Source organism: Chrysochloris asiatica, unplaced genomic scaffold (assembly GCF_000296735.1).
Source record: "Chrysochloris asiatica unplaced genomic scaffold, ChrAsi1.0 scaffold00355, whole genome shotgun sequence".
Classification (NCBI taxonomy): domain Eukaryota; kingdom Metazoa; phylum Chordata; class Mammalia; order Afrosoricida; family Chrysochloridae; genus Chrysochloris; species Chrysochloris asiatica.
In genome coordinates, this window is record NW_006408873.1 from 333,733 (window position 1) to 348,049 (window position 14,317).

A 14,317-nucleotide genomic window follows, 5' to 3' on the forward strand; every position below is an offset into this window, starting at 1 on the left:
GGCTTTTAGGGGAGGTTTTTACATTTGTCTGTGGATATCCAGGGCTCACGTATGAGATTACTAACAAGCATTACTGAATAATCAGATGAGGGACAGTTTGTTATGTCTACTAGGTAGCTAGAGTCTGATCCTCAGAGCCTATGGTTTGGACGGTCAACAACGCTTGGGCCCACAGGGGCTTGGCAAAATTAAGGACATTTAATAGAACTTTATGGGAAAATAATATAATCTAAGTAAAACAACAGGAATATGTATAGACTACGCCCCAAATCACATGAAGCTGAAGAGTTGGGCGAAAACCTAGTGAAGAGTCCTATGTTTATGTTCTGGGTAATAATAATTTGTCAGAAGTCTGACTGAGGTAAACTTGTGATTTTTTTTTCTTGATGTTTTAAAAAATTGTGTGAGATAATGATTTATACATCATATAGCAAATAAACTCACAAATAGCTACACACTGGCTTACAGTCCTTCAGATTAATGCCAGTAGAAATGGCCCCAGGAAACACTACCACAGGCAACTGTTAGGAATCAGAAGCAAACTCTTGTACTACCAGGGAGTACTTTGTTCAGATGTTTGTTGGAGACTTTTAAAAATTATTTCCCCTATTTTTTTTTTGTTACTGTGAAAATATACCCAGAAAAAACATACAGATTCAACAATATCTACATAGTACAATAGTGGCATTGGTTACATTCTTCAAATTGTACAACCATTCTCATCCTCCTTTCCCACCTGAGTTACAATGAATTCAAACCCTTTGGGCATCCTCTTATCTTTTGAGTTGCTGTTGTCAATTTGATTCCATATAGATAGGTCTTAAAAAGAGCAAGGCTCAACAGATTTGTTTTTACTAATTAAGCTAAACTGCTGTCTGTTTTTTAAAAAGAAACTTCAGGGGATATTTTGGTTTAAGGTTTAAAGATTCTCTTTGGGCAACAGTTTTGGGGTTTCACCCAGTCTTATCGGCTCCAGAAAATCTGGACTCTAAGAATTTGAAATTGGATTCCAAATTCTTCTGTAGAATGTTTTCTCAAAATCTTCAACAATGGTAGCCAAGCATCATGTAGTTCTGGCCTCACAGCAAAGAAGTCAATTGTTCTTGGAGACAATTTGCCAAGCATTACATTTCCTCCTCCTATTCTTGGCTCTCCTCCTTCCTCAGTTGCTCTATATGAGTTTCCACGAAATCAAAGCTAAGAGTATGATTTTGATTTATAGCACTACTGTTGTTAGTTGGCATAGAGTGGATACCAACTCATGGCAACCCATGTGAGCAGAGTAGAACTGCTTCATAAGATTTTTCAAGGTTGTGACCTTCCAGAAGCAGACTGCTAGGCCTGTCTTCCGAGATGTCTCGGGACGGGCTGAAACTCCTCAGCTAGCAGCTGAGAGCACCAGCCAGAGACTCCATTTATAGCAGACAGAAATGTTATTGTTTGTAACACATGATCCCAACTCTCCCTTGGCTACCTGCAGCAAATTTGACTCCAAACCACCAGGTCCATGGCATGATGGTGTGATGGAAGACATGCAGGAAAGTAACTTGGCTATTTTTCTTACGCAGAACAAAAAAGATCTGAAATAATTTAAAGAAAATCAAGTTCATATAAAATCATGCAATAACTTATCTAGTACTGCAAAAATATTGGTCAAGTGCAAACTATCTCACACTATCATTTGCTTTGATAGAGTTGCCTTATGGAACGCTCTCAGAAACAGCCAACACTACGAGGGACACCGTTCAAAGACTAATTAGTATGGAAGAACTTAAGTATGATGTCTAATATGGAAGAACCAATAATGTAAAAGAAAATTTTATGTAAAGTTAAAAATCAAGGCTATAACATAAAGAATATGGCCAAAAATTGCCAAAAGAAATGCTATTGTTATATGTAGATGTGTGTGTATGGAAAAGCAGAAGAATTGTAACTCTTCAAACTGAAATGATTCTGCATTGCTCTCTATCACATTCTTCCAATTGGATAAGGGAGTAAACAAACTGAAAGAGGTCTTGCAACACATCAGAAGTTAACAAACGGCTAAAGGAGGAGAACTGGAAGAATCCATTTTAGAGACAGAATGGGAAAGAAAGCAAAGCTGCCTAAATCATAGAATTGGAAAAAAATTTTTTTGGAGGAAAAAGTCTTTTTGAAAAAAATCCAAAGGCAAAATTCAGAAAAACCAGTGACTAGATTGATTTTTAAAATATGAGAGCAGCCAGAGTAGCACAAAGAACCCGACTAATATGAGTATTTGAGAAATGTAGTTTAGAAGAGGACACAGGAGGTAAAACCAGTTTATTGATGGAAAGTAGAACTGAGAACATGCAAAACAAAAACAAGGAAGTCAAAATTCACTTGCTTATGCACATGGAGGCAGGCAGCATGGTACAACATAAAAAGCCATAAACTAGCAACCCAGGGTCCTAGTGCCAGTCATCAGTGGCATTTCTCTGGGCAAATCTTTTCTTGGCTTCAATTTTTTTCTAATTGAGGGCTCTAGATTAGGTCAATGGTTCTCCCTACCTTGCTACATATTATAAACCCCAAGAATCTTATTTTAAAATAGCCATACCTGGCCTCTATACCAGACCATCTGTCATCAAATCTCTGGGAGTAGGGTCTAGTTCTTTAATTTAGCTCTACTGCAATTAAGTCTACTACACCATGAGAGCTGAGAACCACTGTCCTTATAATAAAGCAAGGATTCTTAAAGGGTGGTCCCAGGACCAGCAAAATCAGCATCGCCCAGGAACTGACTAGAAATGCAAATTCTTGAGACCTAATCTAAGATCTAATGAATCAGAAACTCCAGGGTTGGGGCATTCTAACAAACCCTCCAGGTAATTATGATGAGTACTAAAAGCTGAAAAAACTGGATTTGGTTCACTAAAATCCCTTATGATTCTAACATTACCTGATTGGTCAACTGAAAGGTGAAGCCTGTCAAGATTTGCTACAAGAAATTCCGTGTATATATTCTGAAGAGAGGGCGCATTTACCAGCCTCAGATCAGAATTGGATCCAGGTTCACATGCCACAGAGATACAATAAACTTTCCTAAGCTACTCTGGAAACACAGGCGCGGGGCTTCCTCTTATCGCTAACCCTAATCCATGGCACTTAATTCTTCCAGTGTCCAGACACCCATGTTCAGAGTTAATCTTCAACAGAACCTCAAGCAGGAAGAGAGTCCAGTAAGCACAGATTTCAGAAAGGCAGCTGGGGATAGTTTTGTGCAGCCAAGATTACTTATACCCTACATTTAAATTAGTATCTGAGTGTATGTTTATGAATTTTGAAACATTTATACCCTTAATAGAGTATGACTAAACACAGTGCTAAAGTCTACAGAACCAAAGGTAAGGCATTCTCTGCTACTTGCTTCCTGAACTTTCTTCACAAAGTGACTCTCGTTTAGCTGCATAAAGATGCGCTGTTCTGTTGTGTGTGTATCAGTTACATGATTACTTTAATCATGTGGTAGATATAAAAGAATATTTTTTGGAGTCTGGGAAACACTGAAAAATAAGGCTATCTTAGATCTTTTCTAAAATTAATGATGATAAAAGGTAAAAGATAATATTATACCTGCCTGAGGTGAAAAGATAACCAAAGTTATCAGACAACTGAACTATAGAAGCCTATTGTGTTCACTGAAATATCAAACATTAACCAAATGTGGTGATAACATACTCACAGTGTCTAATAGCTCAATAAATTTGGAGAAATAATAAAGCCAGCAGGTGCGTGCCATCTGTAGAAACACACGAAAATATGAATTTATTTTTAACACCGAGAAATTCAAGATGCATCACTTTCCATGTTTCAGAAAACTACCCACCTGCCATCCTGTGAGTCTTTCTTCTATTTAATTTTGTTTTATGATAGATATCATTTGGTCATTGAGTTACTGATTCATTCTTAGGTCACATGTAAGAGTTCAAATTCAAAAGCTGTAAGAATTGATTCTGAGTTACAAGGTGTTCCAAAGAGAAACTTACCCTCAAGGCTGCAGGTGACTGCGAATAGTCAACAACTTCACATCGAAAGGAATAACCTGTGCCCCAGCCAGACATCACAAACTGCAAGAGAGCGCATGCATATTAAAGAAGGAAGTGTTTACTCAACAGCTACAACAAAGGTAGTTTTGATTAATAAAGTCTCCGTGTGAGGTTCTCAGCTGAGTCAGCAGGCACGGTAGAGCAGGGGTGGGGAATCTGTTTGCCAAAATTTGTAACATCATTCACGGGCCATACAAAATTACCAACTGAAAAAATTAGCCTGCTATATTTGGTCAAACATTTAATTAACTTGCCCCTCATGTGATGTCTGGAACTGTGGTTGCTTTGGCAGGGCTGGACCAAATGATTTTGTGGGTCTTATATAGCCTGTGGGTCGGACAATCCCCACCCCTGCTGTAGAGGGAAAGACTTGCTAAAACAATTACAAAACTACAAACACACTTGATATGACATCAATGAGAAGTTTTTAAACCACAAACTCATATATTTCTATAAACTGTTCTGACTGAAGTGTCCATTTTGTGGAATGATTATTTTAACCTAGTGAAGGACAAAACACTGGGAGTGCTTTGCTTAACTGGCAAATACTGGTTTATCTTATGTACATTTGTATGTGTGTGTGCTCTAAAGGGAATGACTTGGTCAAAAGTCAGTCTTTTCTGGTGATTACCAATCTTTCAAATTAGTCAGTAAATAAATGGTGTTGCTGTTATGTGCTGTCGAGTAATTTCTGACTCATAGAGACCCTGTATAGGGTTTCTGTGGAGCTGCTGGTGAGTTTGAACTGTTGACCTTGAAGTGCTTATCCTACAGTACCATACCAGGACTCCATAAATAAATGAGCAACTCAAAATTCCTCAGTGTACTCACAGGTGGTTGTAACAATTAGATTTTCCTAAATTCAGTTACTGGCTATAATGGGAAGTGGTAGTCCACAGCTATATTACTCTTTTGTCCTCATTTAAAATCAAGATTGACCAAATACAAGACTCAGATACTTGTCAAGAGAGGAGAATGCTCTTGTTAACAAGGCAGTTTTAAGAGCGCGATCGGGCAGGCCTTAATTCCAACACACCCACAAAGTGACCTTAACTGGTGGTGAGAAGAAAAAGCTTATTGTTGATAAGGCTGAACTCTAATTCAATGATGATATTGATATTCCTTCAGTCTCAAGTTGGGAAGGCCTTCTTTTAAAGCAGTATCTGAAACTGGACAGCTAAGGGTTTTAATTTTAATTTAATGCATATATTAAATGGATAACAATTTAAAGTGCTGACAAGATTATCAGTCAATTCTTCTCCTATCTGATTGACATTCTAATCTCTCAACTGCTAACACAGTTCCTACAAAATCTTCTGAGTATGTTAAGAGCTGTGTAGTCAGTTCTGACTCATAGTGACCCTGTAACAGGGTTTCTAAGGAGCAGTTGGTGGCTTTGAACCTTGTAATTCACAGTCTAGTGCTGATCCTACAGCGCCACACCAGAAGTCCAGTAATGGTTATACTATTTCAACCACTAGAGCAAACAGTAAATTGCTATTTTTAATTATATCAAAGCTATAATTACAACACTATCAATCAATTAACTTCTAAAATCAATGCCTGATGAGGTATTCTCAGAATGCTATTTTAATAGGGAAAAGAAAAGAAACAAAAGAGAGGAACAAATATTTAGACTGTGGTGTTTAAAACCTATACAGTCCTTTTCTGATACTAGCTCTTAGCTTGATACATTAGGCGGTCATTGTTAATTTGATAGGCTATAAAACCCTGAAAACTAAGAAAAGTAAAATATATGTCATGGGTAAGAAAAATGTTTTTCACAAGCAAACCAAAAATATGCACAACATAGAATGGTCAACCATTTGAGATTAAAAGGGCATCATTTACCTAAGGACAAAATTCAGAAGGCTGGGGAAAGGAGGAGGAATGGAAATGAGAAAGAGTAAGGAATTGGGCTAAGTGATGTTACATTGTACATGTTACAATCATGGGGATGAAACGAAGTGTGTGATTTGTTGGATGTAAAATTGATGACCTGATCTATGTTGTTGTTGTTGTGTGCCGTGGAGTCAGTTCCAACCCATAGCGACCCTGTACAGGGTTTCCTAGGCTGTAAATCTTTACAGGCGCAGAAAGCCTCATCTTTCTCCTGTGGAACAGCTGGTAGTTTCGAACTGCTGATGTTTAGGTTCATGGCCCGATTTGTAACCACTACGCTACCAAAACTCCTTGACCTGCTCTATATTCCTTGTCAATTAGCAATACAAAGTTATTTACTGAAAATGTCTTTATTTTTACTTCTTTTTTGAGGGATGATTTTCTGGATATGGGATTATAGGCTTATAGCATTTTCCTTTTAACTCTTCAAAGATATCATTCCTTGGCAGGCTGACTTCTATTGTTCTTAAAGAATAGTCATTTTTCAGCCATTATTCTTCAAATATTTTCTCAAACATTTTTTCTTTTTGTCACCCCCAGTTGGAATCAACTCAACAGAAAACTGAATCGTATTTATCTTCTCTCAAGAATCACAGACTTGTGTGGTTCAATGCTGCTCAATGACTGAAAAGTTACTTCATATATTTTGTCTCATTTAATAGGTGATATTTTTGGTAGGTAAAGCTAATGCATGTTGCTTTGTTTAGTTCAGAACAAGATATCTCTTCATTTTTATACCAAAATGCTTAATGCTTTTTTTTACACCAAAATGCTTATTCCAGAAATTTAAATATGTGTACTGTATTCACAGGAGTTATTAAGTGAATAAATTTTGATCTAAAATTTTGTACAAATATTTCAAAGCATTTCCATGCAGCGTTTTTAAAACTAAAGAATGGCATCTTTGAAGAAGATCTTAAATGCTACAACAAAGTAACATACATATATTTATTTTTTAAAAAGTTAAAAAAAAGAAAACAAAAAGCTAGCAAGTAAAATTTCTCCAAGGAACAAGGTGATATGACACAAAATGGCTACTTCTATTTTTCAAAACTTGTTCTATTGGTGAGCATTTTCTTGCACTCATACTCACTTCTGACTGAGGCAAGTAACACTCTAAATCCAGGAGCTATTAACTGAAGTTGTGATGTGTCAGTAGAAGAAAGAAGATCTCTACAATAGCCTATCATGAACAAGCACAGAATTAGAATGAGAAATTGTATGATCACTTTCTGTGAGGGCCTAAATTGGTCTCTTTTTTGTTTGTTTGCCTTATTGGTGTCAGGTTGTTGTTGTTATGTGCTGTGGAGTCGGTTCCGACTCATAGCGACCTGTACAGGGTTTCCGAGGCTGTAAATCTTTACGGGAGCAGAGAGTCTCATCTTTCTCCTGCAGAACAGCTGGTAGTTTCGAACTGCTGACTGTGAGGTTAGCAACCCGACATGTTTAAATGGTGACTGTAAAATAAGCCACATGAGTTCCCTTGGTCTGATGCATTTGTCTTCTCCTTGTTTGTTTTAGGCCTTCACATTCCTAGTGGCAGTATCTTTTCTACAGATGACTCATGCTCCACACAATACACCAGGTGTCCTGGAAATGACATCCTGTTTGACTTCAAATATCTTTGTACAAAGTAGGGCTGACTGCTTTCCTGATATTTAGTTTAAAACATTCCAACAGTCTGTTAAACATGGTACACACAAACACATACATACACACATACATATACAGCAGGAGAAAGATGAGGGTTTCTGCTCCTATAAAGATTTACAGCCTTTGAAACCCAACGTAGGGTCACTATGAGTCGGCACCACTTTGATGGCATGCAGCAGAAGCATATACATGCGTGTGTGTGTGTGTGTGTGTGTGTGTGTATATGGAGGAGTCCTGGTGTTGCTCTGTAAGATAAGCAATGAACTGTTAATTGCAAGGTTGGTGGTTCAAACCCATTACATGCCCGTTGGAAACCCTATACAGGGTCACTATGAGTCCTGTTGTGGCAATGTAGGGTAAGCACTAGACTGCTAACCACAAGGTCAGAGGTTCAAACTCACCAACCACTCCTTGGAAATCTTACACAGAGTCACTATGAGTTGGAACCGACTTGACAGTACTTAACAACTTGACAGCATTTAACCATACATATACAGATGTCAGCTTGAGGACTAGGGTGCGCCTGACCCAGGCCATTGTGTTTTCAATAGCTTCATATGGATGCAAAAGCTGGACAGTGAATAAGGACGATCGTAGAAGAATTAATGCCTTTGAGTTGTGGTGTTGGAGGAGAATACTGAAAGTGCCATGGACTGCCAAAAGAACCAATAGATCTGTTTTGGAAGAAGTGTAGCCAGAGTGCTCCTTGGAGGCCAGGATGGCTAAGCTTCGTCTCTCCTACTTTGGACATTTTGTCCGGAGGAAACAATCGTTGGAGAAGGATGTCATGCTGGGTAGGGTAGAGGGTCAGAGAAAAAGAGGAAGACCCCCAACGAGATGGATCAGCCAGGTGGCATCATTGATGGACTCAAGTGTGGCAGTGGTAGTGAGGTTGGCCCAGGATCGGACATTGTTTTGTTCTGCTGTGCATGGGGTCGCTATGAGTCGGTTCCGACTCGATGGCACCTGACAACAACAACAACAAAGGAACTGAATTCCTTCTAAGCCTGAGAAACATATGAGAGATATTGCAATCATTGACACAATCAGACACAGAATCTAAGAATATGGAAACTTGAGGGGCCTAAAAGACTATTTGATTCAACCCTGGCTCTGTAAGATAAGTAACCAGGAAGGTTAAGTGCCTTAAGTCAGAATCAGGCCGCTGATTAGCTGCAGAGACAGGACTGACTACTCCTGGTTCCCTTACTTCTAGGTGTGTTCCTCACACTGTAGTAGTATACTAGAGCTTGTCTCTAATGACATCTGAAGAGCATACATTTTCTCTCCTCCCCATCCCTATGATTTCTCTTTCAGGTTTTCATCCTCCAGAAGAGACAATAAGAATGGCCTGTGAGCTAATTTTGAAAATAAGACAGAAGAAATAGAGAGTAGCACAGTAAGTGCAGATTGAGCAGGCCTGAGGTAAGTAAGTCCTCACATGAATTAGAGCAGCAGGAGTCAGACTGAAAAGATGCAGGTGGACAGTCTGTGGCATCAAGAGTGACTGTGGGACACATAGACCCTGAGTGAGTCCCAGTTGTGAGAGAATAACTAATGGTGCTGCACAGGAAGTAGATAATGAATAGAAGATGGAGGAGGTCAGCTAGTATTGGAAAGGAAGCACAGAATTCCAGAGAAGTTAATGAATGAGTGTGGCTGAGGCATGTCTATAGCTGAGGAGAAAGAGGATCCACGAGTCTACTTTAGGATCCTGGACCATCTCCATTCCCTTACTTAAACTCCAGAGATAGCCCCGTCACCAGCTGCTTGTATGACACTCACTTCTCTGTTCAGTCCACCATCTTATTGCTCGCTGGAGCATGCAGAAACCAAAGGTACTTGTCATGTTGATGACAACTTATTACAGAGTCAGAACATTCCTTGGTTCAAAATTCAGACTTCCACAAACTAGCTAGGTTACTTTGAGTATGTTACTTCATTTTTCTGCATATGAGTTACCTCAAAAATACCACTTACTGATTCATCTAATGTTTTATTAAGTAAGGCTTACTACCTGCCAGTGCTTGCACACAGTATTTTCCCACCTACTGGGAGGTAGACTCTACTGAAATCCTCTGAATAATTCATTATATGAGCTAAACATAACATTTTTAAAGAAAACACCTGCTTTAGTTTCTAAAGCCCTTAAATCTCAAGGAGTTACTGTTATAGCTAAGGAAACATAATGACAGATGAACATGAAGACGCAGACAATATTTTCCCATTAGGAATACTGAAAACACTTGCCTCATAACACATATACACAGAAAAAAGTACTATGAAAAAATTGTACGTTATCATCGCTCTCTTGAGTTCAAAGGGCTTTCGGTTCTCCATGAGCTTTGGTCCCAGAGAAGTGACAAAATACACATAGAGTCCAAGAATGATGGTTTGTGGAAGAGGCGAGGACATGAGGAGCCAGTCTTCAACTCTTGGATCTAAGAAAAAAGCAAGATGTAAATGTTCACTCTATTCCAAGAGGTAACCGACAGTAACCAACATTTCTTTAAGCCAGTATCTAGATCCTAGCTTTTGCAGTGGCCTATTTGGGGAGACTATTTGGCAGCGGAAGAGAACTGCTGGTGTTATAGGATAAGCAGTGGACTGCTAGCCACAAGTTCAGCAATTCAAACCCACCAACTGCTCCATGGGAGAAAGAGGCTTTCTGTTCCCATAAAGATTCATAGCCTCAGACAACCTATCTAAGGTTGCTAAACAACTTAAGAGCACACAGTAACATTTAGCAGTGGACTACTTGGCAAGGGATTATCTGGAAAGGGTGAAATCAAGGTAAATAACAGAATCCGGGATTCTTGGTGTGGCACTTAGGACCGCAAGGTCGGTGGTTCAAATTTACCAGCCACTCAGCGGAAACCTTACATAGGGTCACTATGAGACGGAACCAATGACACTTAACCACAACAACAGTGAAGAATCCTAGGATTAGAAACAGTGGGGCTTGTTACCATCCCTTGGATTCAAAGAGTAAGGGGTAGTCACCAAAGTTTTGGGATATTAGTCACCAAAACCCACAGGAGAAAACCATATGGAAAAGCCCTCCTTGAGAGGACTTGTGACCTTTAGTTGAAGAATTCAGCTAGTACAAGGCAACTCTACAAGGGGATGGAAGACTAGACAACTCAAAAATTACCCTTATTTTTCTCTCCAATCTTCTGGGGCTCTAAATTGGTTAAACCTAACTAGAAACCAAAGGGCAAGAGAGCCCAGCCATGGACGTAGTTAATACTGGTCAACCTCTAGGACCAAGCATAAGGTAGATTTAGAAGATGCCTCGAGGACATCTGGCAAAATCCCACCACCAATCCATCTATAGGAGTTCTAGCAGGGCGCTGTAGGAAAAGTACAGGATTGCAAGGTTGATTTGAACCACGAGGTGGCAGTTCAAAGCCACCAGCAGCTCCTCGGAAACCCTATATAGGGTCACCATAAATTGGAACTGACTCAATAGCACTTACCAACAACAATCCATCTACAACCACCATTAACATCTTAGAGTTATTTCTACATAGGTTTTCTTCTTTAACTAAAAATATACTGAGTTTGTTTCTTAACTTCCTTTTTCCCAATAAAACTGGGGCACTTCTTACGTATATAATCAAAGAGGTGAAAGCTACCATGGTAGTGATGGTGGTAGTGGACCATGGAGTTAGTTCCAACTCATAGCAACCCAGCATGGGGTTTACAAGATTATAAATCTTTAGAGGAGCAGAAAGCCTCATCTTTCTCCCATGGAATAGCTGGTAGTTTCGACTGCTAACCTTGAGGTTAGCAGCCCGAATTATAACCACTACACTACCAGAGCTCCTCGAAAGAGACCATAACTTCATGTAATTCTCTAAAATATGGGGACTTGATGTCTGAAATGTGGATTCATGTTTTGATTTTAAGGGGAAAAAAATGCATTGGTCTTATAACCACATATATAGAAACTTACCTGATCACTGAAATCTTCCCAGAGCAGTAGATTTGAATAAATTAAATATTACAACTCAAGGTAAAACATGATTAATTTTATAATTCTTAGTAGTCCCAAGTATAATTGCATTAAATTGCCTCAAGAGCTCAGAGTATGATGAAGAAAACTATGAGTGTACAAGGTTCCATGTGTACCTGACTCAGAATTGAGTCTCAATTAGCATCAAGATGCCAAATACCATTGCTTTATCAACTGAAAAGGGGTGCGAGGAATATACAACCCTTGATCATTTAAGTTAACAATGCGCACAATTACTAAAAAACAGTAAATAACCCTTCAAGTCTGACTTCCTATACCATATAAAAATTTCTTCAACAGCAGTCCAGGGCACAAAACTCACTTGGTCTCATTTTTAGTGCAGGAGAGTTAGCATTTGACAAACATTCTGATACACTTGGGAATAACCATTAAAGATGATGCAATCTGCATTCATACAGGCATGCTTCAAAAATATTAGCACAAGCTCTGTCCATAAATATACAACAACAGAAAAGGAAGGCAGCAGAGTTCATCTTCAACTCTAACACTGTAACACTGATAATCACGAATTCAATATAACTACTCGCCTATCAGTCTGTCATAGTGTGGTGGCCAGTATGATGTGATGCTGAAAGCTATGCCAAGAGTGTTTCTTCATCCATGGAGGACAGATTTAAGCTTCCAGACTAAGAAAGGATCTAGTGAACTACTTCTTATTTAAAAAAATGGGCCAGTGAAAACTCTTAGAAATAGCAGCAAAACAATATCTGATATAGTGCCAGAAGATGAGCCCCACAGGTTGGCAAAGAACTGACTCTTCAAAGTACAATTGACCTTAATAACGTGGATGGAGTAAAGGCTTTGGGCCCTTCACTTGCTGTTATGGCAAGACTCAAAATGAGAAGAAACAGCTGAAAACAGCCATTAGCAATCCATTAATAATCAGAACATGGAATGTATGAAGGGAAATTCACAAAAGTTGAAAGCTCTCAAAAAATGAAATGGAATGGATAAAGATTGATATTTTAGTTATTAATGAGTTGAAATGGGTTGCTATTAGCCATTTTGAGTAAGAAAAATCATATGGTCTAGTATGCTAGCAATGAAAAATTAAAGAAGAATGACATTGCATTAATCATTGAAAAAAAAAAAATCAAGATCTACTTTTAAGGACAACACTCTCAGTGACAGGATAATATTTACATGCCTGTGTGGTGTTGTGGGTTAATGTGCCAGACTGCAAAGCCGTTTGAACTGCAAGGTCAGTGGTTCAAGAGCACCAGCTGCTCCTCGGAAATCCTATACAGGGTCACTATGGGTCAGAATCGACTCGATGGCACTTACCACCACCAACAACAAACAGTTAATATAGGAGTTCTGGTGTGGCACTGTGGGCTAATGCGCTGAACTGCAAAGTTGGTTTGAACTACAAGATCAGTGGTTGAAGCTCACCAGCCGTTCCTTAGAAATCCTATACAGGGTCCCTATGGGTCAGAACTGACTCGATGGCACTTAACAACAGCAACAATTAATGTAACTATTATTCAATTTTACCCATCAAGAATTAAGACCAAAGATAAGGAAATTGAAGATTTTTACCAACCTGAAATTGATCTAATATGCAATCAAGATGAATTTATAATTACTAGTGATTAGAATGCAAACATTAGAAACAAAGAAGGACTTGTAGTTGATAATATGACCTTAGTGATACCATCTATGCAAGAGATCACATATCACAAGATAGAATTTTGCAACACGAAAGACTTATTGATTGTAAATACCTTGTCCAACAACATATATTATGGCTATACACATGGACCTCATCAGATGCAATACACAGGAATAAAACAGACTCTATCTGCGGAAAGAGACAATAGAGAAATTCAATATCATCACTCTGAACAAGGTCAGGGGCTAACTGCAGAATGGACCATACGCAAATTCAAGTGGGAGCTGAAGAAAATTAAACCAAGGACATCATACATGAAGAAAACAAAGGTCTTTAAAACAATGACATACCACCTAGGATAAGCAAAGCACTGCTTAAAAGGAAGAACAAGCTTGGAGGTCTCTCACTCCCCGATTTCAAACTATACTACATGGCTACGGTGGTCAAAACAGCCTGGTACCAGTACAATGAACGAGACATTGAACGAGACATTGATCAATGGAACAGAATCGAGAATCCAGATATCAACCCAACTGTGTAGAGCCAAATGATCTTCGACAAAGTGCCTAGGCACATTGGATGGGGAAGTGACAGTCTCTTCAACAAACGGTGCTGGCAGAACTGGAAAGCAATATGTAAAAGACTAAAACAAGACCTTTGTCTCACGCCCTATACAAAAATGAACTCAACGTGGATTAAAGAGCTAAATGTGAATCCCAAAATTATGAAGACCATCAATGAAAAAATAGGGACAAACATGAGGGCACTAGTCCAGAGCACAGACAGACTGCCACACATTTTGAAAAGTACACAAACAAAAATAGACAAAAGAGATGAGTGGGACGTACTAAAAATTAAAAACTTGTGTGCATCAAAAGACTTCACCAAGAAAGTAAAAAGGGAACCCACAGACTGGGAAAAAATCTTCTGCAATGACATATCGGATAAGGGACTAATTTCTAAAATATACAGGAAAATGCTACACATCTACAAAAATAAGACAAACAACCCAATTAAGAAATGGGCACAGGATATGAACAGACA

At 38.8% G+C, this 14,317-nt stretch overlaps 1 protein-coding gene across 1 annotated transcript in view; it reads right to left on the reverse strand.

Annotated features, from left to right (window-relative positions):
• Positions 1-14,317, reverse strand: part of ELOVL7 (ELOVL fatty acid elongase 7) — a 46,657-nt gene that overhangs the window by 12,919 nt on the left and 19,421 nt on the right. The window contains exons 2-5 of the mRNA XM_006876133.1: positions 9,873-10,063; positions 4,008-4,088; positions 3,704-3,760; positions 1,475-1,580 (exon numbers count right to left, since the gene is read on the reverse strand). Coding sequence (XP_006876195.1) covers positions 1,475-1,580; positions 3,704-3,760; positions 4,008-4,088; positions 9,873-10,063 — 435 coding nt within the window. The remainder of the gene's footprint in view (positions 1-1,474; positions 1,581-3,703; positions 3,761-4,007; positions 4,089-9,872; positions 10,064-14,317) is intronic.